The sequence below is a fragment of the Amblyomma mixtum genome, chromosome 1 (genome assembly GCF_055824585.1).
Source record: "Amblyomma mixtum isolate Tamu chromosome 1, ASM5582458v1, whole genome shotgun sequence".
NCBI lineage: Eukaryota > Metazoa > Arthropoda > Arachnida > Ixodida > Ixodidae > Amblyomma > Amblyomma mixtum.
In genome coordinates this window covers 99257514-99283513 of record NC_143012.1, presented here as the reverse complement: position 1 = coordinate 99283513, position 26000 = coordinate 99257514, and the positions used below count along the sequence as shown (strand labels likewise).

The 26000-nt window shown below is 46.4% G+C and overlaps 1 protein-coding gene and 1 long non-coding RNA gene across 3 annotated transcripts in view; both read left to right on the top strand.

The window, feature by feature from the left end:
* The window catches only part of LOC149367320 (proton-coupled folate transporter-like), a 101564-nt gene extending 76041 nt beyond the window's left edge, over positions 1-25523 (top strand). Inside the window, exon 6 of one of the 2 annotated variants that reach the window (XM_089567092.1) lies at positions 23892-25523. In XM_089567092.1, coding sequence (XP_089423218.1) covers positions 23892-24287 — 396 coding nt within the window. In that variant the 3' untranslated portion in view covers positions 24288-25523. The remainder of the gene's footprint in view (positions 1-23891) is intronic. The other variant, XM_089567101.1, reaches the window with a different exon arrangement.
* LOC149367321 (uncharacterized) lies at positions 11527-14729 on the top strand. The gene is made up of 2 exons (XR_016284706.1): positions 11527-11865; positions 14563-14729. It is a non-coding gene; the product is annotated as an uncharacterized LOC149367321 (long non-coding RNA).
* Positions 25524-26000: the final 477 nt, after the last annotated feature.

The following is a 26000-nucleotide window of genomic DNA, read 5'->3' as shown; positions in this document are numbered from 1 at the left end:
TTCTACAAAACATAAAATACAAAAAAAGATTGCTATCGGCTCGGGGGCACACAAAAAATTTTTGCCTCTTTGCCGCTTCGACATGCTGTCACGCACTACATTAATCATGGCAAGTAGAAATTCCCCAACTACCCTTAACAGTTTGATCGGATTCGTGGTCGTGTGGGCACAGCTCCGAACCACGATCCGAGCTATGTAGGGTGGCCGCGAATAATGCGGAAGCCCAAGTTGGCCTTTTCTGAATGCTTGATGAAGGAGCAAGCTTTGGAGAGGGCGTGTGCCCCCGGGTCGATAGCTCTGTACATATGTATATAGTTTGTTTAGTGCAGTTAACGCGTTCATTCATTCATCACTCAGAAACAAGGCACAAGGAGCAGCCGCGGTGCTTATAAACAGTATCGCGCGGTTTTTCTACAAAACATAAAATACAAAAAAAGATTGCTATCGGCTCGGGGGCACACAAAAATTTTTTGCCTCTTTGCCGCTTCGACATGCTGTCACGCACTACATTAATCATGGCAAGTAGAAATTCCCCAACTACCCTTAACAGTTTGATCGGATTCGTGGTCGTGTGGGCACAGCTCCGAACCGCGATCCGAGCTATGTAGGGTGGCCGCGAATAATGCGGAAGCCCAAGTTGGCCTTTTCTGAATGCTTGATGAAGGAGCAAGCTTTGGAGAGGGCGTGTGCCCCCGGGTCGATAGCTCTGTACATATGTATATAGTTTGTTTAGTGCAGTTAACGCGTTCATTCATTCATCACTCAGAAACAAGGCACAAGGAGCAGCCGCGGTGCTTATAAACAGTATCGCGCGGTTTTTCTACAAAACATAAAATACAAAAAAAGATTGCTATCGGCTCGGGGGCACACAAAAATTTTTTGCCTCTTTGCCGCTTCGACATGCTGTCACGCACTACATTAATCATGGCAAGTAGAAATTCCCCAACTACCCTTAACAGTTTGATCGGATTCGTGGTCGTGTGGGCACAGCTCCGAACCACGATCCGAGCTATGTAGGGTGGCCGTGAACAATGCGGAAGCCCAAGTTGGCCTTTTCTGAATGCTTGATGAAGGAGCAAGCTTTGGAGAGGGCGTGTGCCCCCGGGTCGATAGCTCTGTACATATGTATATAGTTTGTTTAGTGCAGTTAACGCGTTCATTCATTCATCACTCAGAAACAAGGCACAAGGAGCAGCCGCGGTGCTTATAAACAGTATCGCGTGGTTTTTCTACAAAACATAAAATACAAAAAAAGATTGCTATCGGCTCGGGGGCACACAAAAATTTTTTGCCTCTTTGCCGCTTCGACATGCTGTCACGCACTACATTAATCATGGCAAGTAGAAATTCCCCAACTACCCTTAACAGTTTGATCGGATTCGTGGTCGTGTGGGCACAGCTCCGAACCACGATCCGAGCTATGTAGGGTGGCCGTGAACAATGCGGAAGCCCAAGTTGGCCTTTTCTGAATGCTTGATGAAGGAGCAAGCTTTGGAGAGGGCGTGTGCCCCCGGGTCGATAGCTCTGTACATATGTATATAGTTTGTTTAGTGCAGTTAACGCGTTCATTCATTCATCACTCAGAAACAAGGCACAAGGAGCAGCCGCGGTGCTTATAAACAGTATCGCGTGGTTTTTCTACAAAACATAAAATACAAAAAAAGATTGCTATCGGCTGGGGGGCACACAAAAATTTTTTGCCTCTTTGCCGCTTCGACATGCTGTCACGCACTACATTAATCATGGCAAGTAGAAATTCCCCAACTACCCTTAACAGTTTGATCGGATTCGTGGTCGTGTGGGCACAGCTCCGAACCGCGATCCGAGCTATGTAGGGTGGCCGTGAATAATGCGGAAGCCCAAGTTGGCCTTTTCTGAATGCTTGATGAAGGAGCAAGCTTTGGAGAGGGGGTGTGCCCCCGGGTCGATAGCTCTGTACATATGTATATAGTTTGTTTAGTGCAGTTAACGCGTTCATTCATTCATCACTCAGAAACAAGGCACAAGGAGCAGCCGCGGTGCTTATAAACAGTATCGCGCGGTTTTTCTACAAAACATAAAATACAAAAAAAGATTGCTATCGGCTCGGGGGCACACAAAAATTTTTTGCCTCTTTGCCGCTTCGACATGCTGTCACGCACTACATTAATCATTGCAAGTAGAAATTCCCCAACTACCCTTAACAGTTTGATGGGATTCGTGTTCGTGTGGGCACAGCTCCGAACCACGATCCGAGCTATGTACGGTGGCCGTGAATAATGCAGAAGCCCAAGTTGGCCTTTTCTGAATGCTTGATGAAGGAGCAAGCTTTGGAGAGGGCGTGTGCCCCCGGGTCGATAGCTCTGTATATATGTATATAGTTTGTTTAGTGCAGTTAACGCGTTCATTCATTCATCACTCAGAAACAAGGCACAAGGAGCAGCCGCGGTGCTTATAAACAGTATCGCGCGGTTTTTCTACAAAACATAAAATACAAAAAAGATTGCTATCGGCTCGAGGGCACACAAAAATTTTTTGCCTCTTTGCCGCTTCGACATGCTGTCACGCACTACATTAATCATGGCAAGTAGAAATTCCCCAACTACCCTTAACAGTTTGATCGGATTCGTGGTCGTGTGGGCACAGCTCCGAACCACGATCCGAGCTATGTAGGGTGGCCGTGAATAATGCGGAAGCCCAAGTTGGCCTTTTCTGAATGCTTGATGAAGGAGCAAGCTTTGGAGAGGGCGTGTGCCCGCGGGTCGATAGCTCTGTGCATATGTATATAGTTTGTTTAGTGCAGTTAACGCGTTCATTCATTCATCACTCAGAAACAAGGCACAAGGAGCAGCCGCGGTGCTTATAAACAGTATCGCGCGGTTTTTCTACAAAACATAAAATACAAAAAAAGATTGCTATCGGCTCGGGGGCACACAAAAAATTTTTGCCTCTTTGCCGCTTCGACATGCTGTCACGCACTACATTAATCATGGCAAGTAGAAATTCCCCAACTACCCTTAACAGTTTGATGGGATTCGTGTTCGTGTGGGCACAGCTCCGAACCACGATCCGAGCTATGTAGGGTGGCCGTGAATAATGCGGAAGCCCAAGTTGGCCTTTTCTGAATGCTTGATGAAGGAGCAAGCTTTGGAGAGGGCGTGTGCCCGCGGGTCGATAGCTCTGTGCATATGTATATAGTTTGTTTAGTGCAGTTAACGCGTTCATTCATTCATCACTCAGAAACAAGGCACAAGGAGCAGCCGCGGTGCTTATAAACAGTATCGCGCGGTTTTTCTACAAAACATAAAATACAAAAAAAGATTGCTATCGGCTCGGGGGCACACAAAAATTTTTTGCCTCTTTGCCGCTTCGACATGCTGTCACGCACTACATTAATCATGGCAAGTAGAAATTCCCCAACTACCCTTAACAGTTTGATGGGATTCGTGTTCGTGTGGGCACAGCTCCGAACCACGATCCGAGCTATGTAGGGTGGCCGTGAATAATGCGGAAGCCCAAGTTGGCCTTTTCTGAATGCTTGATGAAGGAGCAAGCTTTGGAGAGGGCGTGTGCCCGCGGGTCGATAGCTCTGTGCATATGTATATAGTTTGTTTAGTGCAGTTAACGCGTTCATTCATTCATCACTCAGAAACAAGGCACAAGGAGCAGCCGCGGTGCTTATAAACAGTATCGCGCGGTTTTTCTACAAAACATAAAATACAAAAAAAGATTGCTATCGGCTCGGGGGCACACAAAAAATTTTTGCCTCTTTGCCGCTTCGACATGCTGTCACGCACTACATTAATCATGGCAAGTAGAAATTCCCCAACTACCCTTAACAGTTTGATCGGATTCGTGGTCGTGTGGGCACAGCTCCGAACCACGATCCGAGCTATGTAGGGTGGCCGTGAATAATGCGGAAGCCCAAGTTGGCCTTTTCTGAATGCTTGATGAAGGAGCAAGCTTTGGAGAGGGCGTGTGCCCGCGGGTCGATAGCTCTGTGCATATGTATATAGTTTGTTTAGTGCAGTTAACGCGTTCATTCATTCATCACTCAGAAACAAGGCACAAGGAGCAGCCGCGGTGCTTATAAACAGTATCGCGCGGTTTTTCTACAAAACATAAAATACAAAAAAAGATTGCTATCGGCTCGGGGGCACACAAAAAATTTTTGCCTCTTTGCCGCTTCGACATGCTGTCACGCACTACATTAATCATGGCAAGTAGAAATTCCCCAACTACCCTTAACAGTTTGATGGGATTCGTGTTCGTGTGGGCACAGCTCCGAACCACGATCCGAGCTATGTAGGGTGGCCGTGAATAATGCGGAAGCCCAAGTTGGCCTTTTCTGAATGCTTGATGAAGGAGCAAGCTTTGGAGAGGGCGTGTGCCCGCGGGTCGATAGCTCTGTGCATATGTATATAGTTTGTTTAGTGCAGTTAACGCGTTCATTCATTCATCACTCAGAAACAAGGCACAAGGAGCAGCCGCGGTGCTTATAAACAGTATCGCGCGGTTTTTCTACAAAACATAAAATACAAAAAAAGATTGCTATCGGCTCGGGGGCACACAAAAAATTTTTGCCTCTTTGCCGCTTCGACATGCTGTCACGCACTACATTAATCATGGCAAGTAGAAATTCCCCAACTACCCTTAACAGTTTGATGGGATTCGTGTTCGTGTGGGCACAGCTCCGAACCACGATCCGAGCTATGTAGGGTGGCCGTGAATAATGCGGAAGCCCAAGTTGGCCTTTTCTGAATGCTTGATGAAGGAGCAAGCTTTGGAGAGGGCGTGTGCCCGCGGGTCGATAGCTCTGTGCATATGTATATAGTTTGTTTAGTGCAGTTAACGCGTTCATTCATTCATCACTCAGAAACAAGGCACAAGGAGCAGCCGCGGTGCTTATAAACAGTATCGCGCGGTTTTTCTACAAAACATAAAATACAAAAAAAGATTGCTATCGGCTCGGGGGCACACAAAAAATTTTTGCCTCTTTGCCGCTTCGACATGCTGTCACGCACTACATTAATCATGGCAAGTAGAAATTCCCCAACTACCCTTAACAGTTTGATGGGATTCGTGTTCGTGTGGGCACAGCTCCGAACCACGATCCGAGCTATGTAGGGTGGCCGTGAATAATGCGGAAGCCCAAGTTGGCCTTTTCTGAATGCTTGATGAAGGAGCAAGCTTTGGAGAGGGCGTGTGCCCGCGGGTCGATAGCTCTGTGCATATGTATATAGTTTGTTTAGTGCAGTTAACGCGTTCATTCATTCATCACTCAGAAACAAGGCACAAGGAGCAGCCGCGGTGCTTATAAACAGTATCGCGCGGTTTTTCTACAAAACATAAAATACAAAAAAAGATTGCTATCGGCTCGGGGGCACACAAAAAATTTTTGCCTCTTTGCCGCTTCGACATGCTGTCACGCACTACATTAATCATGGCAAGTAGAAATTCCCCAACTACCCTTAACAGTTTGATCGGATTCGTGGTCGTGTGGGCACAGCTCCGAACCACGATCCGAGCTATGTAGGGTGGCCGTGAATAATGCGGAAGCCCAAGTTGGCCTTTTCTGAATGCTTGATGAAGGAGCAAGCTTTGGAGAGGGCGTGTGCCCGCGGGTCGATAGCTCTGTGCATATGTATATAGTTTGTTTAGTGCAGTTAACGCGTTCATTCATTCATCACTCAGAAACAAGGCACAAGGAGCAGCCGCGGTGCTTATAAACAGTATCGCGCGGTTTTTCTACAAAACATAAAATACAAAAAAAGATTGCTATCGGCTCGGGGGCACACAAAAAATTTTTGCCTCTTTGCCGCTTCGACATGCTGTCACGCACTACATTAATCATGGCAAGTAGAAATTCCCCAACTACCCTTAACAGTTTGATGGGATTCGTGTTCGTGTGGGCACAGCTCCGAACCACGATCCGAGCTATGTAGGGTGGCCGTGAATAATGCGGAAGCCCAAGTTGGCCTTTTCTGAATGCTTGATGAAGGAGCAAGCTTTGGAGAGGGCGTGTGCCCGCGGGTCGATAGCTCTGTGCATATGTATATAGTTTGTTTAGTGCAGTTAACGCGTTCATTCATTCATCACTCAGAAACAAGGCACAAGGAGCAGCCGCGGTGCTTATAAACAGTATCGCGCGGTTTTTCTACAAAACATAAAATACAAAAAAAGATTGCTATCGGCTCGGGGGCACACAAAAAATTTTTGCCTCTTTGCCGCTTCGACATGCTGTCACGCACTACATTAATCATGGCAAGTAGAAATTCCCCAACTACCCTTAACAGTTTGATCGGATTCGTGGTCGTGTGGGCACAGCTCCGAACCACGATCCGAGCTATGTAGGGTGGCCGTGAATAATGCGGAAGCCCAAGTTGGCCTTTTCTGAATGCTTGATGAAGGAGCAAGCTTTGGAGAGGGCGTGTGCCCGCGGGTCGATAGCTCTGTGCATATGTATATAGTTTGTTTAGTGCAGTTAACGCGTTCATTCATTCATCACTCAGAAACAAGGCACAAGGAGCAGCCGCGGTGCTTATAAACAGTATCGCGCGGTTTTTCTACAAAACATAAAATACAAAAAAAGATTGCTATCGGCTCGGGGGCACACAAAAAATTTTTGCCTCTTTGCCGCTTCGACATGCTGTCACGCACTACATTAATCATGGCAAGTAGAAATTCCCCAACTACCCTTAACAGTTTGATCGGATTCGTGGTCCTGTGGGCACAGCTCCGAACCACGATCCGAGCTATGTAGGGTGGCCGTGAATAATGCGGAAGCCCAAGTTGGCCTTTTCTGAATGCTTGATGAAGGAGCAAGCTTTGGAGAGGGCGTGTGCCCCCGGGTCGATAGCTCTGTACATATGTATATAGTTTGTTTAGTGCAGTTAACGCGTTCATTCATTCATCACTCAGAAACAAGGCACAAGGAGCAGCCGCGGTGCTTATAAACAGTATCGCGTGGTTTTTCTACAAAACATAAAATACAAAAAAAGATTGCTATCGGCTCGAGGGCACACAAAAATTTTTTGCCTCTTTGCCGCTTCGACATGCTGTCACGCACTACATTAATCATGGCAAGTAGAAATTCCCCAACTACCCTTAACAGTTTGATCGGATTCGTGGTCGTGTGGGCACAGCTCCGAACCGCGATCCGAGCTATGTAGGGTGGCCGTGAATAATGCGGAAGCCCAAGTTGGCCTTTTCTGAATGCTTGATGAAGGAGCAAGCTTTGGAGAGGGCGTGTGCCCCCGGGTCGATAGCTCTGTACATATGTATATAGTTTGTTTAGTGCAGTTAACGCGTTCATTCATTCATCACTCAGAAACAAGGCACAAGGAGCAGCCGCGGTGCTTATAAACAGTATCGCGTGGTTTTTCTACAAAACATAAAATACAAAAAAAGATTGCTATCGGCTCGGGGGCACACAAAAAATTTTTGCCTCTTTGCCGCTTCGACATGCTGTCACGCACTACATTAATCATTGCAAGTAGAAATTCCCCAACTACCCTTAACAGTTTGATCGGATTCGTGGTCGTGTGGGCACAGCTCCGAACCACGATCCGAGCTATGTAGGGTGGCCGTGAATAATGCGGAAGCCCAAGTTGGCCTTTTCTCAATGCTTGATGAAGGAGCAAGCTTTGGAGAGGGCGTGTGCCCCCGGGTCGATAGCTCTGTACATATGTATATAGTTTGTTTAGTGCAGTTAACGCGTTCATTCATTCATCACTCAGAAACAAGGCACAAGGAGCAGCCGCGGTGCTTATAAACAGTATCGCGTGGTTTTTCTACAAAACATAAAATACAAAAAAAGATTGCTATCGGCTCGGGGGCACACAAAAAATTTTTGCCTCTTTGCCGCTTCGACATGCTGTCACGCACTACATTAATCATTGCAAGTAGAAATTCCCCAACTACCCTTAACAGTTTGATCGGATTCGTGGTCCTGTGCCCTTATAAAAATGGTCTATAGACTTTCTATAGACTTTTTATAGACTCTATAGACATCCTATAGACTTTTACTTTTGTCTATAGACAGTCTATAGAAAATCTATAGACTAAAGTCTATAGCTGTCTCAATTTCCTTTTGTCCATAGACTATCTATAGACTCTCTATAGACTAAAGTCTATAGCAGCCTCAATTTCCTTTAGTCTATAGACGGTCTATAGATTCTCTATAGACTTATGTCTATAACTACCTCAATTTCCTTTTGTCTATAGACGGTCTATAGACTATCTATAGACTAAGGTCTATAGCTGTCTCAATTTCCTTTCGTCTATAGACGGTCTATAGACTCCCTATAGACTAAGGTCTATAGCTGTCTCAATTTCCTTTCGTCTATAGACGGTCTATAGACTCCCTATAGACTTAGGTCTATAACTACCTCAATTTCCTTTCGTCTATAGACAGTCTATAGACTCGCTATAGCCTAAGGTCTATAGCTGCCTCAATTTCCTTTTGCCTATAGACTCTCCATAGACTAAAGTCTATAATTGCTTCAATTTCCTTTTGTCTATAGACGGTCTATAGACTCGATATAGACTAAGGTCTATAGCTGTCACAATCTCCTTTTGTCTATAGCCGGTCTATAGACTCTCTATAGACCAAGGTCTGTAGTTGCCTCAACTTTTTTTTGTCTATAGACGTTCTATAGACTAAAGTCTATAGCTGGCTCAATTCTCTTTCGTCTATAGATGGTCTACAGACTGTCTATTGACTAAGGTCTATAGCCTCAATTTGCTTTCGTCTGTAGACGGTCTATAGACTCTCTATAGACTACGGTCTATAGCTGCTTCAATTTCCTTTCGTCTATAGTCGGTCTATAGACTCTCTATAGACTACAGTCTACAAATACCTCAATTTCCTTTCGTCTATGCACTGTACACTAGAGATAGTCTGCTGTCTATAGACCAGTCTATAACAATCCTAATTTTATCTAACAATGTTTGATACACTGACTTTCGACTAAGTATAGAACAATGCCAATTTATTTTTGCACTGCATGCTGCGGGGACCTGCATCTGGTGACCGCAACTATGTCGGGAGTCCTCCACCTCCTTCGCTATTACGGAAATTAAAAAAGTATTGTGTGAGGACATTACAACACCCACCTGTATATTTTCAGGAGCCTTGACAAGCTCCTTTTCGTTATATCGTGACGTATATTGTCAATACAGTTAAATATTTAATGCTAACAAGTAAGCCGCGGATAGGCAGCCGTTCTTGAAGTAAAGGCGCCGCAAACTGTACTACATCGAATGAATACGCTGTCCCTTAAAGGAATCGCTCGACACAGTTCCATTCCATCTTTCGATCGTTACTGTCCAACGCGCTGAAATCAGACACATTTCATCAACGCTTCTACATTTCTCTATAAAACGTCCTGAAAATAAAGGGGGAAAGACGGGTGTGAGAATTCAAGGAAGCGCCCATCGCTTAGAAACACCTCAGAATAGTCTCAAAGAGCCTGGTCCTCTGTGCGATTAACATCTCCCATTTATACCTTTGCAGTTTGTATTCACGTGAATAAGTTCACCGACGCAACAATCAGAAAGCCAGTATTTTTTCGTTCCTACCCTTGCACCTGTTGCTTCGGAGCCGATGACACGCTGATGTCGAGCATATCAGTTTTCTAAACACGAACACACGCAAAAAAGACGTTATGCTATGCAACATTATAATTATTATTTGAGAATAGACGATATGCGAAATTGCTTGGCGGTCTGGCAACACCGCGCCCACAACTTCCGGTTTCCATCTTGGCGCGGTCGAGCTCGTCGAGCTGGTGCATCGTTTGCTATGCGTACTTTCTTCTTGCGAGTGGAATTTCAACAGGCAAGCTTCAGCTGCTGCGTTGTTTTCACAGCTGATCTTCGACCAAATGTAGGTGCTTTCAATAAGCGCCAGCTTACTCCTACCGCATCCTTAGCTTCGCTTGAAGTCTGGCGCTGATGATCGCAATAATCCGCACTCGAAAGTGGGTTGGAAAGTCGAACCGTGACCGTGTGCTGTTGTCGTTTTAATGCTCGCATTAAAGCACCAGTTCAAGCATCACGCATTATCATGGCTATTTTATTCCCAAGTGGACGCGAATTCATCTGGTAGGGTAGCGAGCGGTTATTTTGCGGTGAGTGCGCACGTGTGTTGACAAACTTCTGTGACAGTGCGAACTTTCGTTCGCGCCGATGCCAGGAGCTTCGTGCATTGCAGTATAATCACACAAGACCCTCGACCAGCTGCGTAATTCGATTCCTTTACTGTAATGTGCAATGCGCATCCGCGGTTTTCAACGTCACCGTTTCAGAGCCCGGCGTCGGTTGATTTTCGCCACAATTCGTTGAAACCGCGTCCTGCTCGCAGTCAGTCGACATTAACAAGAGGAAAGTGGGCATGCACATATAATTCAAAATATTGTAAGCAAAGACGCAGCTTTTTTTTTTTTTTCAGATAAGCACTGAGCCACCGCGGCGGCTTGATTAGAGAAAGATGTCACAGCTGTAGGTGCATGCACGGACTCGATACGCTGGTCAGGCTGTGTGTGCAGGGGCGAAATTAGCATGTTCGGTTGCTTCCGAAACTTAATTAGCTTACTCCCAAACTTGGACAAATGGCTTTGTTGCGAAGCAAGCTGTTGGAGCTTGCCACAATGATAATAAAATCTGATGGCCTGAAGCGTTTTCAGAACACTGTTGCATTTACTTTCTAGCTTAGACATGCGTCCCTCCTTCATAATAAAGTAGCTATATTATTCGCTCCTTTTTTTTTAGATTTTGGTCGCCGCAGATATCGAAGGTATAGGAATCCTCAAGAAATAAACCATTCGCACCTCAGTTTTTATACGTAGGGTGTATTGCTTCACAAAGACTCCTTAACGCGCATAACATATGCGTATATGGTCCAGAGAGTTTGCTCGCCCTTCTAAAACTAACTGAACACGGGAAAAACTTAACTGAACACGTAGCAAACTAAGCAGTAATCGGCATATGGTTCTTCGAGTGAACTTATTTCGCCACGGATTGGCCCGCTCAAAAAAATTACCTTCTCTATTACGTTGTTCAAGTATGCGTCTATATATATTCACGCCCGACCGGAGAGTTGATAAATGCACGAAATCGGCTTCAAATTTTGATCAGAGACAACAAAGGCTGTGGTCCTTATCTTAATTTAAACGCAAATCACCTCGAGAGATTTGTCAAAAATCAGCGCAGAAAGCGAAAGCTGCGCACTGATCCGCGTGCTGACACATGATACCTCGCATGGCGTTTTGTGTTACTAAAACGTTGGGACGGAGTAAAAAAATAGAAAAGTGAAAAGCTTGAACGCACCTAGTTCTGGCACGCATCGTAGTGTCTTTTCACAGTGGAGAGGGTAGCGCAACACTGCATCGGCATTTTACTTTTCAAACGAAGCGCAGCCGTTTTAACCCAACGCTGGGCAGCGGTTTCGTTTTCTGTACCGTGCCAACATGGAGGACTTAGTTCTCTGAGCGCCGAGAGATGGCGCTGCGCATTTCGCATATCGTCTATTGTACCACATACTATTCGGTGGGAGATGCGGCGCGTATACAGTCAAGCAGTTAGATTTCGGTTCTCTTTTCACGAAAACAATAAGGTTTTTAGAGGGTATGCGAAGAATTCACGCTTATAAACCAGTTACCTTCTGTGGTCTTGGATATCAGATCAAGCTCCACACGGAAAGAGTGCGAGCGATAAAGATACGACCGTGAAATGGGTTTCTGTTTCACGTTTTACCGTTTTACCACGAGACGGCGGAAAATCATTCGGGCTGCAAACAACCCTGTGCGTGGCTGCATCGGGGGAGTCGGCGTTTTTTTCGCGGATTACGTTTTCTTCAAAATCCAGCTGCATCGTCCGCTTACGGTAAGTCTATACGTTTATATTTTATTCATTTGGTCTCCTAAACCACTCTAAGCAGAGCTGTGTGTGCAGAACAGATTATGTGCGCAGTGACAAACGTCCTATCTTCGTTTCTAAGGCGGAAGCCATCGGGTTCTCGACTAATGCCGCTTATCTCTGTGCCGCTGTCTTTACTAACGCGCGGAAAGGCAGTCTGTGCGATGCCCTTGATGATAAGCCGCTCCTCGCGAGCTGTCTACTAGAGTTTTCGTGTGTCAAGGTAGACGCGCGGCCAGAAATGTCGTTTAGCCTGTGAATAACGGCCGAAATGGAACTGTGCGGTAGTTAGCGCCGTGTGAGCTCAATTTACTTTGCACCTCCGAAAACGTACTTACATACACTCTCGTTCTGTGGTGGATTACATTTATTTTCTAATCTTTGTGTTATCGCTTGTCTGGACCTTGGAGTGCTGTTCTTTTTTAGGTGTGCATTTCCTTCCTACGTATATGGACGTTCGCTAGGTGCGCGTCGTGGGCGCCGACGTTTCAGCAAAGGTGTCTTGTAACGCTACAGACTGGAGCGCGAGACGTTTGTCAAAGTTGTGGTTAAGCAGCGCTGAAGGAATACTTTTAGTGTGATGGTATAAAATTCATTGCCCGCGCGATTGGCCGGCGTGCTCAAACACCGCGAAGAACCCACGAGCTCCATCCCGTCTCCCCGTCGTTGCACACGTACGGATTCCTCCATGTCTGTCATCAGAGCCGTTGGCCGCCCCCGCTCGCCTGCGGGCACTTCATTTTGAAAGCTGGGTAAAGGTCGGCTCGACAAGAGGTGGCTTACATTTCTTTCCGAGTGGTTCGTTCATGAATCCCGCTCACGCGTGCACAGATTTCTCTAATACCATTTGCGCGAGAGGCAAAGTATGTGTTTCTGATTTCAGACTGCTAACTTACGAAAGCGCCGATGTAATTCGCCGCTTATTTGCGCCTAAAATTAAATTAAGCTCTCGTGTTACTATAGCTGCACCTCTTGAAAGCGTTAATTGCTTCATTTAAATACTTCGTACTTTGAGCGCGTTCAATGCTTTCGTTGATTTTTCTAGCAGCGTTGGGTTAGGCTACCTCCATGCAAGAAACACACCTCTTTACAGCGCTGTTGGGGCTGCACTTGAAGGAAAGACTAATTGAATTTCAGACGGTATTTTATCGTGACAGTAATTTGTTGTCTTAAACTCGCGACTGCTTTTGAAACGGCGCAGCTGCAGCCTCTGTGTGCAGTATGGGTTTTCTGAATAATGAGCGCGGCATGGAAGCGCTGCAACCCGCTTGTTTCTAAGAGCACGCGCAGATGTATGAGTATGCTGTTCCATCTTTGTGCTTCAAGTTATAGGCGCAAATCTGTGGTGAACTGGTCGCTTCTGCCTGCCGGTTTTGTATAGCTTGTGCCCGTTTGAGTATCGACTTACGTACACCCGGCCAAATCTTTAACTGGCTCTGGTGTTGCATCGATAAATGAACCTTGTAAAAAAGGTGCCTTTTGGCTACACTGCTGGCATATTCATGTTGTAATTTGACACGTGAGATGGCATTTCATAGTTTCTTTTTGTTAATATAACGTTTGAGTGGAGTACTTGCGTGTTTCGATCAAAGTTATCAGAAATATTCATCGTCTGCTGCTACGAACAGCCGAAACAAGCGGAATACGCACCAATGGTTCTGGTGGCGCATTTGCACTTACTCTAGGTAAACGACTTGTCCGCCATGAAAGGAGTGGCAGTTTACCCAGACGATGAGGCCATATGGACCAGATTCATTGCTGCGTCTGCCGCTTGTTTCAGCTGTTGTAGTGGCAGACGAATATTTCTGATAACGTTGATCTAAACACGCAAGTGCTGCACTCAAACAATATATGAACAAAAAGGAACCACGAAATGACATTTCACTCGTCAAATTACAGCATGAATATACCAGCAGTGTAGCTAAAAGGCACCTTTTTTACAAGGTGCCTTTAGCGGTGCAACACCAGAGCCAGTTAAAAATTTGGCCGGGTTTACCAGGCTTCACGCAGGGTATTTTGAAGCGCTTCTTCTATAGCGGTTATAAGAATAAATGCTGCAATATTCTTCTTTTTTGGATCCCTGTGTAAGGTGCGCTGAATCTGTATTTTATGGAGGTGGCATTCTTAACACCTCCTTGCGAGTCAATGCAGATATGTGGCACAATTGTTCAATGTCTTCTGTTACAAATAATGTAAAAGGATTGCCATACAGAAATCAGTATCAGTACTGGATTCAGAGTAGAGTGCTCCAGGGATTACGGGTCTTTGTTACAATGTTTTATGAAGACACTTATAATCTGTCGTGTATTTACTGAAATGATTGCGCCGGCGTGATAGCTCAGTGGCTATCATGTTCGTCTGGCGACCTGAAAGATGCAGGTTCGATTCCGGCCTATGCGGTCGCATTTTAATAGAGGCAAAATGCTAAAGGCTTCTGTACTCTGCAGAGTTGGCCGAAATTATTCCGCAGCCTTTCACTTCAGCGTCTTGTAGCCTGTGTCGCCTTGGGTCTTTGAACCCCATAAAACCAAACCAAAAGATCAAGATTGCCTTTCTAGAATGGCATAGCCAGGATATGCCTTTCATTGTAAAGCACATGTGTAGAGATGGTATGGGAATTTTTTTTTCAGTTCCTCTGTTATTTTTTTCCTTTGTGCTGTACAGGTGAACATGCCCGGATGATTGACTGCAGACAACAGGCCGCAAGAATGCTTCTGAGGAAACTAGCGGGACTGTTACTTTCAACATTTATGTTATTGTGCATTCTTATGGTCCATGTATTGCATATTCCCGGCCTGGATAGCTTGGAAATAAAACTAAATTTGTAAGTATATGATTGTGTCATTTGTGAACTCTGGTGACTTTTTTCAGTGGTTGTAGACTGTCTATAGGCAGTTTATAGATAATGGTCTACTAATAGTTTAGTAGACAGAGGTCTATAGACTGTCTATAGACAAAGGTCTATAGCACTACCAGGCCACACACCTATGGAATGTCTATAGACAGTCTATAGACATATGTCTACTGGACCAGTAGACTTTTGTCTGTAGACTGTCTATAGACAGTAATCTACAGGAAGTCCATGGCCATAAGTCTATAGGTCGTCTATAGTCCGTCTATAGACAAGTGTCTATAGACGGTCTATAGACAACTCTACAGGAAATGTATGACCATAAGTCTATAGATCGTCTATAGACTGTCTATAGACATGTGTCTATAGACTTCCTATAGACCTATAGACTTTCAGTAGACATTTGTCTATAGACTGTCTATAGACAAAAGTCTACTAAAAGTGTATGGCCATAAATCTATAGACTGTCTATAGACCAGTCTAAAGGATTTGTCTATAGACAGTCTATAGACTTCATAGACTAAAGTCTATAGACAGTCTATGGACTTTCTATAGAAATTTTTATAAGGGTGGGCACAGCTCCGAACCACGATCCGAGCTATGTAGGGTGGCCGTGAATAATGCGGAAGCCCAAGTTGGCCTTTTCTGAATGCTTGATGAAGGAGCAAGCTTTGGAGAGGGGGTGTGCCCCCGGGTCGATAGCTCTGTACATATGTATATAGTTTGTTTAGTGCAGTTAACGCGTTCATTCATTCATCACTCAGAAACAAGGCACAAGGAGCAGCCGCGGTGCTTATAAACAGTATCGCGTGGTTTTTCTACAAAACATAAAATACAAAAAAAGATTGCTATCGGCTCGGGGGCACACAAAAAATTTTTGCCTCTTTGCCGCTTCGACATGCTGTCACGCACTACATTAATCATGGCAAGTAGAAATTCCCCAACTACCCTTAACAGTTTGATCGGATTCGTGGTCCTGTGGGCACAGCTCCGAACCACGATCCGAGCTATGTAGGGTGGCCGTGAATAATGCGGAAGCCCAAGTTGGCCTTTTCTGAATGCTTGATGAAGGAGCAAGCTTTGGAGAGGGCGTGTGCCCCCGGGTCGATAGCTCTGTACATATGTATATAGTTTGTTTAGTGCAGTTAACGCGTTCATTCATTCATCACTCAGAAACAAGGCAGAAGGAGCAGCCGCGGTGCTTATAAACAGTATCGCGCGGTTTTTCTACAAAACATAAAATACAAAAAAAGATTGCTATCGGCTCGGGGGCACACAAAAAATTTTTGCCTCTTTGCCGCTTCGACATGCTGTCACGCACTACATTAATCATGGCAAGTAGAAATTCCCCAACTACCCTTAACAGTTTGATCGGATTCGTGGTCGTGTGGGCACAGCTCCGAACCACGATCCGAGCTATGTAGGGTGGCCGTGAACAATGTGGAAGCCCAAGTTGGCCTTTTCTGAATGCTTGATGAAGGAGCAAGCTTTGGAGAGGGCGTGTGCCCCCGGGTCGATAGCTCTGTACATATGTATATAGTTTGTTTAGTGCAGTTAACGCGTTCATTCATTCATCACTCAGAAACAAGGCAGAAGGAGCAGCCGCGGGGCTTATAAACAGTATCGCGCGGTTTTTCTACAAAACATAAAATACAAAAAAAGATTGCTATCGGCTCGGGGGCACACAAAAAATTTTTGCCTCTTTGCCGCTTCGACATGCTGTCACGCACTACATTAATCATGGCAAGTAGAAATTCCCCAACTACCCTTAACAGTTTGATCGGATTCGTGGTCGAGTGGGCACAGCTCCGAACCACGATCCGAGCTATGTAGGGTGGCCGTGAATAATGCGGAAGCCCAAGTTGGCCTTTTCTGAATGCTTGATGAAGGAGCAAGCTTTGGAGAGGGCGTGTGCCCCCGGGTCGATAGCTCTGTACATATGTATATAGTTTGTTTAGTGCAGTTAACGCGTTCATTCATTCATCACTCAGAAACAAGGCAGAAGGAGCAGCCGCGGTGCTTATAAACAGTATCGCGCGGTTTTTCTACAAAACATAAAATACAAAAAAAGATTGCTATCGGCTCGGGGGCACACAAAAAATTTTTGCCTCTTTGCCGCTTCGACATGCTGTCACGCACTACATTAATCATGGCAAGTAGAAATTCCCCAACTACCCTTAACAGTTTGATCGGATTCGTGGTCGAGTGGGCACAGCTCCGAACCACGATCCGAGCTATGTAGGGTGGCCGTGAACAATGCGGAAGCCCAAGTTGGCCTTTTCTGAATGCTTGATGAAGGAGCAAGCTTTGGAGAGGGCGTGTGCCCCCGGGTCGATAGCTCTGTACATATGTATATAGTTTGTTTAGTGCAGTTAACGCGTTCATTCATTCATCACTCAGAAACAAGGCAGAAGGAGCAGCCGCGGGGCTTATAAACAGTATCGCGCGGTTTTTCTACAAAACATAAAATACAAAAAAAGATTGCTATCGGCTCGGGGGCACACAAAAAATTTTTGCCTCTTTGCCGCTTCGACATGCTGTCACGCACTACATTAATCATGGCAAGTAGAAATTCCCCAACTACCCTTAACAGTTTGATCGGATTCGTGGTCGAGTGGGCACAGCTCCGAACCACGATCCGAGCTATGTAGGGTGGCCGTGAACAATGCGGAAGCCCAAGTTGGCCTTTTCTGAATGCTTGATGAAGGAGCAAGCTTTGGAGAGGGCGTGTGCCCCCGGGTCGATAGCTCTGTACATATGTATATAGTTTGTTTAGTGCAGTTAACGCGTTCATTCATTCATCACTCAGAAACAAGGCAGAAGGAGCAGCCGCGGGGCTTATAAACAGTATCGCGCGGTTTTTCTACAAAACATAAAATACAAAAAAAGATTGCTATCGGCTCGGGGGCACACAAAAAATTTTTGCCTCTTTGCCGCTTCGACATGCTGTCACGCACTACATTAATCATTGCAAGTAGAAATTCCCCAACTACCCTTAACAGTTTGATCGGATTCGTGGTCGTGTGGGCACAGCTCCGAACCACGATCCGAGCTATGTAGGGTGGCCGTGAACAATGCGGAAGCCCAAGTTGGCCTTTTCTGAATGCTTGATGAAGGAGCAAGCTTTGGAGAGGGCGTGTGCCCCCGGGTCGATAGCTCTGTACATATGTATATAGTTTGTTTAGTGCAGTTAACGCGTTCATTCATTCATCACTCAGAAACAAGGCAGAAGGAGCAGCCGCGGGGCTTATAAACAGTATCGCGCGGTTTTTCTACAAAACATAAAATACAAAAAAAGATTGCTATCGGCTCGGGGGCACACAAAAAATTTTTGCCTCTTTGCCGCTTCGACATGCTGTCACGCACTACATTAATCATGGCAAGTAGAAATTCCCCAACTACCCTTAACAGTTTGATCGGATTCGTGGTCGTGTGGGCACAGCTCCGAACCACGATCCGAGCTATGTAGGGTGGCCGTGAACAATGCGGAAGCCCAAGTTGGCCTTTTCTGAATGCTTGATGAAGGAGCAAGCTTTGGAGAGGGCGTGTGCCCCCGGGTCGATAGCTCTGTACATATGTATATAGTTTGTTTAGTGCAGTTAACGCGTTCATTCATTCATCACTCAGAAACAAGGCAGAAGGAGCAGCCGCGGGGCTTATAAACAGTATCGCGCGGTTTTTCTACAAAACATAAAATACAAAAAAAGATTGCTATCGGCTCGGGGGCACACAAAAAATTTTTGCCTCTTTGCCGCTTCGACATGCTGTCACGCACTACATTAATCATGGCAAGTAGAAATTCCCCAACTACCCTTAACAGTTTGATCGTATTCGTGGTCGAGTGGGCACAGCTCCGAACCACGATCCGAGCTATGTAGGGTGGCCGTGAACAATGCGGAAGCCCAAGTTGGCCTTTTCTGAATGCTTGATGAAGGAGCAAGCTTTGGAGAGGGCGTGTGCCCCCGGGTCGATAGCTCTGTACATATGTATATAGTTTGTTTAGTGCAGTTAACGCGTTCATTCATTCATCACTCAGAAACAAGGCAGAAGGAGCAGCCGCGGGGCTTATAAACAGTATCGCGCGGTTTTTCTACAAAACATAAAATACAAAAAAAGATTGCTATCGGCTCGGGGGCACACAAAAAATTTTTGCCTCTTTGCCGCTTCGACATGCTGTCACGCACTACATTAATCATGGCAAGTAGAAATTCCCCAACTACCCTTAACAGTTTGATCGGATTCGTGGTCGTGTGGGCACAGCTCCGAACCACGATCCGAGCTATGTAGGGTGGCCGTGAACAATGCGGAAGCCCAAGTTGGCCTTTTCTGAATGCTTGATGAAGGAGCAAGCTTTGGAGAGGGCGTGTGCCCCCGGGTCGATAGCTCTGTACATATGTATATAGTTTGTTTAGTGCAGTTAACGCGTTCATTCATTCATCACTCAGAAACAAGGCAGAAGGAGCAGCCGCGGGGCTTATAAACAGTATCGCGCGGTTTTTCTACAAAACATAAAATACAAAAAAAGATTGCTATCGGCTCGGGGGCACACAAAAAATTTTTGCCTCTTTGCCGCTTCGACATGCTGTCACGCACTACATTAATCATTGCAAGTAGAAATTCCCCAACTACCCTTAACAGTTTGATCGGATTCGTGGTCGTGTGGGCACAGCTCCGAACCACGATCCGAGCTATGTAGGGTGGCCGTGAATAATGCGGAAGCCCAAGTTGGCCTTTTCTGAATGCTTGATGAAGGAGCAAGCTTTGGAGAGGGCGTGTGCCCCCGGGTCGATAGCTCTGTACATATGTATATAGTTTGTTTAGTGCAGTTAACGCGTTCATTCATTCATCACTCAGAAACAAGGCAGAAGGAGCAGCCGCGGTGCTTATAAACAGTATCGCGCGGTTTTTCTACAAAACATAAAATACAAAAAAAGATTGCTATCGGCTCGGGGGCACACAAAAAATTTTTGCCTCTTTGCCGCTTCGACATGCTGTCACGCACTACATTAATCATGGCAAGTAGAAATTCCCCAACTACCCTTAACAGTTTGATCGGATTCGTGGTCGTGTGGGCACAGCTCCGAACCACGATCCGAGCTATGTAGGGTGGCCGTGAACAATGCGGAAGCCCAAGTTGGCCTTTTCTGAATGCTTGATGAAGGAGCAAGCTTTGGAGAGGGCGTGTGCCCCCGGGTCGATAGCTCTGTACATATGTATATAGTTTGTTTAGTGCAGTTAACGCGTTCATTCATTCATCACTCAGAAACAAGGCAGAAGGAGCAGCCGCGGTGCTTATAAACAGTATCGCGCGGTTTTTCTACAAAACATAAAATACAAAAAAAGATTGCTATCGGCTCGGGGGCACACAAAAAATTTTTGCCTCTTTGCCGCTTCGACATGCTGTCACGCACTACATTAATCATGGCAAGTAGAAATTCCCCAACTACCCTTAACAGTTTGATCGGATTCGTGGTCGTGTGGGCACAGCTCCGAACCACGATCCGAGCTATGTAGGGTGGCCGTGAACAATGCGGAAGCCCAAGTTGGCCTTTTCTGAATGCTTGATGAAGGAGCAAGCTTTGGAGAGGGCGTGTGCCCCCGGGTCGATAGCTCTGTACATATGTATATAGTTTGTTTAGTGCAGTTAACGCGTTCATTCATTCATCACTCAGAAACAAGGCAGAAGGAGCAGCCGCGGGGCTTATAAACAGTATCGCGCGGTTTTTCTACAAAACATAAAATACAAAAAAAGATTGCTATCGGCTCGGGGGCACACAAAAAATTTTTGCCTCTTTGCCGCTTCGACATGCTGTCACGCACTACATTAATCATGGCAAGTAGAAATTCCCCAACTACCCTTAACAGTTTGATCGGATTCGTGGTCGTGTGGGCACAGCTCCGAACCACGATCCGAGCTATGTAGGGTGGCCGTGAACAATGCGGAAGCCCAAGTTGGCCTTTTCTTAATGGTGACAAGTACATATAAACAGCGCTAAACAACAGGACGCGCTAAAAAACAGCGCTAAACAACAGGAAAACAGGACTGTTGTTTAGCGCTGTTTATATGTACTTGTCACCATGGAACACCAACTCGCGCAATCTGCCGTTGTTCTACTTTTCTTAATGCTTGATGAAGGAGCAAGCTTTGGAGAGATAGTGTTCGAACAAGGTGACTGTGTGGATTGTGGTGAAGCTCGTCAGCCGCCAAAGTAGGAAGGCCATCCTCCGTTCCAATATGTGGACGGAAACCGATACGGAAATCTGGGTAAGAATCGCGGGATTGCAGCCACCACGACGAGCGTGCGGCGAAAATGTTTTCGTAGAGCTTGGAGATGGTAAGCATGAAAGAAATTGGACGAATGTCGGAGAGAGGTACTGGAGGCTGACCTGACTTGAGTGTTGAACCACAATAGAATGCTTCTGGCCTCCTGGTATGACGCCAGAATGCCGTACTTCGTTGAAAGTATCGGTCTTGCTGTGCTCGCTTCCTCCCGACTGTTGCTCTCACTCTCTAGAAAGTCCGCTGAATGAGGACAATGTAAACTAGTTACGTAAACAATCCTGGATTTCTAGATTTTTAATTATCACGTGTCTGCATTACCTAACGCTTTCTTGGTTGCTTTTTGCTTATTTATATGGATCGTCGGTCATCTGGCAGTTGTGGCAGCGTAAAGAGCATCGGAGGAGGCGGTCTGGGCTGAATGAGGCACAGGTCACAGCAAGCAGATAAGAGATAGCCCCCTTGCGTTATCACATCAAGAGCAGAAGCAGGGGAGAGGCACGGCAGCAGGAGAATGCCAGATAACTCACAAGAGAAGAAAAAAAACGGCAGGGAAGGAGCGCTGATAAGGCGCAAAGATACATGCTGCTGTTCGCCGGAGTCCATGTGCGCGCTTTGTGCTGGACGCTGCACAACGGCATGGCTACCCCGGGAGGTCACCTCGAAGATAGCTGTAGATAAGGGAGATAAGGGGAGGGCCGTGTTAATGTGCGCGAATGGCGTCCGCGAGGTGATCCGGGATGGGCGGGTCCCTTTTGATTCTCGTAAGCTCGTAATAAGGGAGTAATTACTCCTTGACATCCACCCGAGCGCAGCCATACGGCTGCAAAGGAAAGCTATACAGCGTTCTCAGAAACTTCGCAGTTAAAGAAAAATTCGTCTTTGTCCGAGGTTCGAATCCGGGACCACCACTTCACCGGAGCAGTCGCTCTACCAACTGAGCTAACCGCGACGGCAAGCCTATGGTAGGACGAGAGCGAATAGATCAATAACTCGAGGTGGGAACTGTGTTGGTCGAACCTCGTGTTCGCTTATCCAGAAAAAGCCACATTCAAACGATTGTCCGCTTCTTTTTTCCCATGGTGTGTTTACGGTCGCGATAAGGTTGCCTTCCGTAGGAGTGTTATCTTTTCCGAGTGTGTGTGTACGGCATCAGCACCATAAGCACATAATCCTGCAGAAAGCTGGCTGTAAAAGGCTTTGTTTTGGCTGCACGATTTCTTCAGCGGCAGTGACATACTGGCGCTGTGTTTTCCCAGAAAATGGAGAATTCCGGAGAGGTGTGTGACGCTATAAGTAGCTGCAGTTAGTCGGTGAGGACATCGGTGGGCTGTCGAAAAAAACAAACAATGAGGGCGCTTAAGTCCCATCAAAAGGTGCTGCTAAAACACGTTGCTGGGCAAGATGGTTCATTGTTTGGATTGGTTTAGTTTATTGGGATTTAACGTCCCAAAGCGACTCAGGCTATGAGGGACGCCGTAGTGAAGGGCTACGGAAATTTCGACCACCTGGGGTTATTTAACGTGAACTGACGTCGCACAGTACGCGGGCCTCTAGAATTCACCTCTAAAGAAATTCGACCGCCGCGGCCGGGATGGAACCCTCGTCTAGAAAAAGTAATAAAGCGCCATAGGACAGAACAATAAGAGTCAAAGGCGAAAGCATTAGATTAGATTAAAAGTTTTTGTGTGTTTACGTCATTTCATCAACCGCCATATTCTGTCTGCTAGCGGCAGTAGCAGGTATACGCCCTGCTTTGACGTAACCGGCATTTGCATATGTTGAACCTCGTTATAACAAAATTCGAAAAGGCCAGGCGATTACTTCGTTATAGCCGAGGCTTCGTTAGAGCTCGAGCTGACCGAGCCCGAGAGAGCAGCCGAACAGGCGTGCGAACCGCACGGGTGCAAGCCCCTTGCCCTTAACAAAGCAGCTGTGATAAGATTACGCCTAATTTGTTTATTTGTACTCACCTATGGGGCAGAAACATGCCGGCTAACGAAAAGGACTACGCAATGAGCTACGGAAAAGAAAATGATAGGAAAATGAAAGCGAACTGCACGTATCGTCACAGCCCTTTCACTTTAGCGTCGACGTAAGAGTTGGGTGAGGGAGTCACGGTTGCAGTTCCTTTTAGAATGCAGCGCTTGTACTGACCGCTCCTCGCGTTTAGCTGTCGTGTGTTTGAAGCCTGCTTTGTGACAGTCTGCCCACCGGGATATGAGAAACTTGCCCAAGTGAGAGAGAGAGTGCGTGTGTGTTGGTTGGTTTGTTTTTTGGGGTTTAACGTCCCAAAGCAGCTCAGGCTATGAGAGACGCCGTAGTGAAGGGCTCCGGTGTGTGTGTGTGTGTGTGTGTGTGTGTGTGTGTGTGTGTGTGTGTGTGTGTGTGTGTGTGTGTGTGTGTGTGTGTGTGCGTGTGTATGTGTGTGCGTGTGTGTGTGTGTGTGTTGTATACACCTGCAACCTTCCACCAGATTGTGAACAAACTGTCCTCTGTGGCAGTTCGTAGATAAATTTAGTGATTGGTCACAAGTGGGTCTCACAATGCCCACCGATGGCGGCACCTGCAATCGCAGGGCAGTAGCGCGTCGCTTCACCGCTGTATTACTGCACCAGGGCTATGGCCATTCCCAGGGATCTATGAATGTAAAGAATGACCTACTCCGTATACATGCGCATTAACTAATTATCGCTGTCGAAACAACTTCCATCCGTGAGCGATGGATTCAAACACTGCAAACGAAATAAAAACCAAATTACTAACGCTCCTGTTTAGCATTTGGTCTAACAACGGTAATAGGCCGTCATTTTCTTTTGTCGAAAAGTAGTTTTAAGTATGTGGTCCAAATGCACGGCGCAGGTACTGTTGGTTCGTGTACCGGGAGCCCCCCTGCGTCTGTCCGCCGCCGGCCAAGGAGCCCGACCACGTGCCTGCCGTGGGCGAAGACTGGGACTGCGCTCCCATGGGGCCGGCCTACTCGAGCGCCGCCGTCGACAAGTAGAGGGCGCTGCAGGTCTCCCCGCCCCCACCAAGCAGCGCCGCGCTGCGACTGATGCGCTCAATGACTTTCCAGTGCGCCTCAGCTCCTCCGCTTTGCCATGCTTCCCACCTCCTAGCAATGCGCGATCACTCGTGCAAGATGCTGTCATGGGCAGTGCAAAGCACACTGCACTGTCTTTCACACACTGTGTAAACAGGGTTGTCATCGTCTGCGAACGTTTGTCATCGTGTGCGAGCGTTTATTCGCCATTGTAGAGATTGAGCAGGCAGCGTTAGGCCTAGTTTTGGTGAACTGCACGAAGGGACGTTGGCAGCAAGTGCTGTGGTCCATTCAAGCATCTGTTGGCTACTTTATTACGCAGGTTTTGACGAACTTATAAGTGTGCATACTGGAGAGCATTCACGTCGTTGTCACGGACACGACGTGAGCCGAGTGTGGCTGTGTCCTCGTCATGTTTATAGCTTCGTTTAGCGCCCCGGCACTTGACAGGAGGGTCCGTACTTAACGAGGTGTCGTTCGGCGTGAGCCCTTGCCATGTTTCGTTTTGTGTGTTCCCTTTTTTTTGCAGCACGTGTGACGGTCGTCTGAGACATGCTTAGCGTCACCTGCACTTAGTCGGGGAAAAAGAAGGTAAAATAAAAAGGAAAAGGTGGAAGGGTGTGACATATGCGCAGCATTGCCCCGTAGCTGGGTCTCTATCTGCTATATAATGGTGGCGTATTTCAAAATACTCCGAAAATATGTACGCGCAGTGTTCAAATCGACACGCTTGTATCTTTTTTAGTTTACTAAACGCGTAATATTTTTGATAAAAGTAATGTCATCGCGAGCCGGCCATGGATACAGATGAAAGCCTGGCTGCTAGGTAGATCGCCATTATCTGTGAGAAAGTGGCAGTAACAGTGTAATTTTGATTGCTACTGGAGACGCCACCAATATAATGAAGACATGTCCACGATTTCTTCATATGTGTCTACAGGCATCAAAAAATTATTGTCCAATTACGTTTCTTCTCGAGGCGTGCTTTATTGCGAGGCTACCTTGCTGTGTACCGTGAGCCTCATTTATGAACATAGCTAATACAAATCGGAAACAATCTTCAGTTCTGTTTACGAACACTATAGCCGCATAACATCCGCGACGTTCCAACTATTCGTTGTGATATCGATCAGGATGGCTGCGTGAATTTTGAAGGCTCGTATATCAGTCCGAAGGAATATGTCGTGCCCCCGCATTTGAGTGCACTTGGCAAGGCATGCGCTGAAATACTTTACCACTACGATAATTAAAGCTGCTGTTTTAAAGGGATCCTTCTCGTGACTTCGAACAATTCGAAAGGTCATCTGAATGGGCAGTTGTGCTCTTTCGCGCTTTGGTCATCGCACTGGTCGGCAAAAAAGAAAAGACAAGCAGAAATGCAATCCGTCCCATGGCAAAACTGACGAATAAAATCTACCACAAACCTGAATAAATAAAGCAGCCAAAAGACGAAGGACAAAGAAAAGACGAGGCCCAAACACAGCGACTCCACTAACAATAGTGCTCTACTGAAACAAGTCCGTCTCTCAGGAAAAGCAATGGAGCACGCGCAGCGCAACAAAGACTTGGTGGTTGTGGTGCGCATGCTTGGTTGGTTTTCCTGGGCGACGGACTTATTTCAATAAAGCACTATTGTTAGTGCAGTCGCTGTGTGCGCTTTGTCTTTTCTTTGACCTTCGTCTTTGGCTGCTTTATTTATTCAAGACTATGTACTAAATGACCCAGATTGCAACTATTCTACCACAGTCACCACCACCGGATCCATCCACGATCATTTCCTTTCCTAAGGCGTTGCAAAGCGACTCAGGCTATGAGGGACGTCGTAGTGGAGGGCTCCGGAAATTTCGACCGCCTGGGTTTCTTAAACGTCCAATGACATCGCACAGCACACAGGCCTCCAGCCAACCAGGATCGCTCAGCATCCTGAC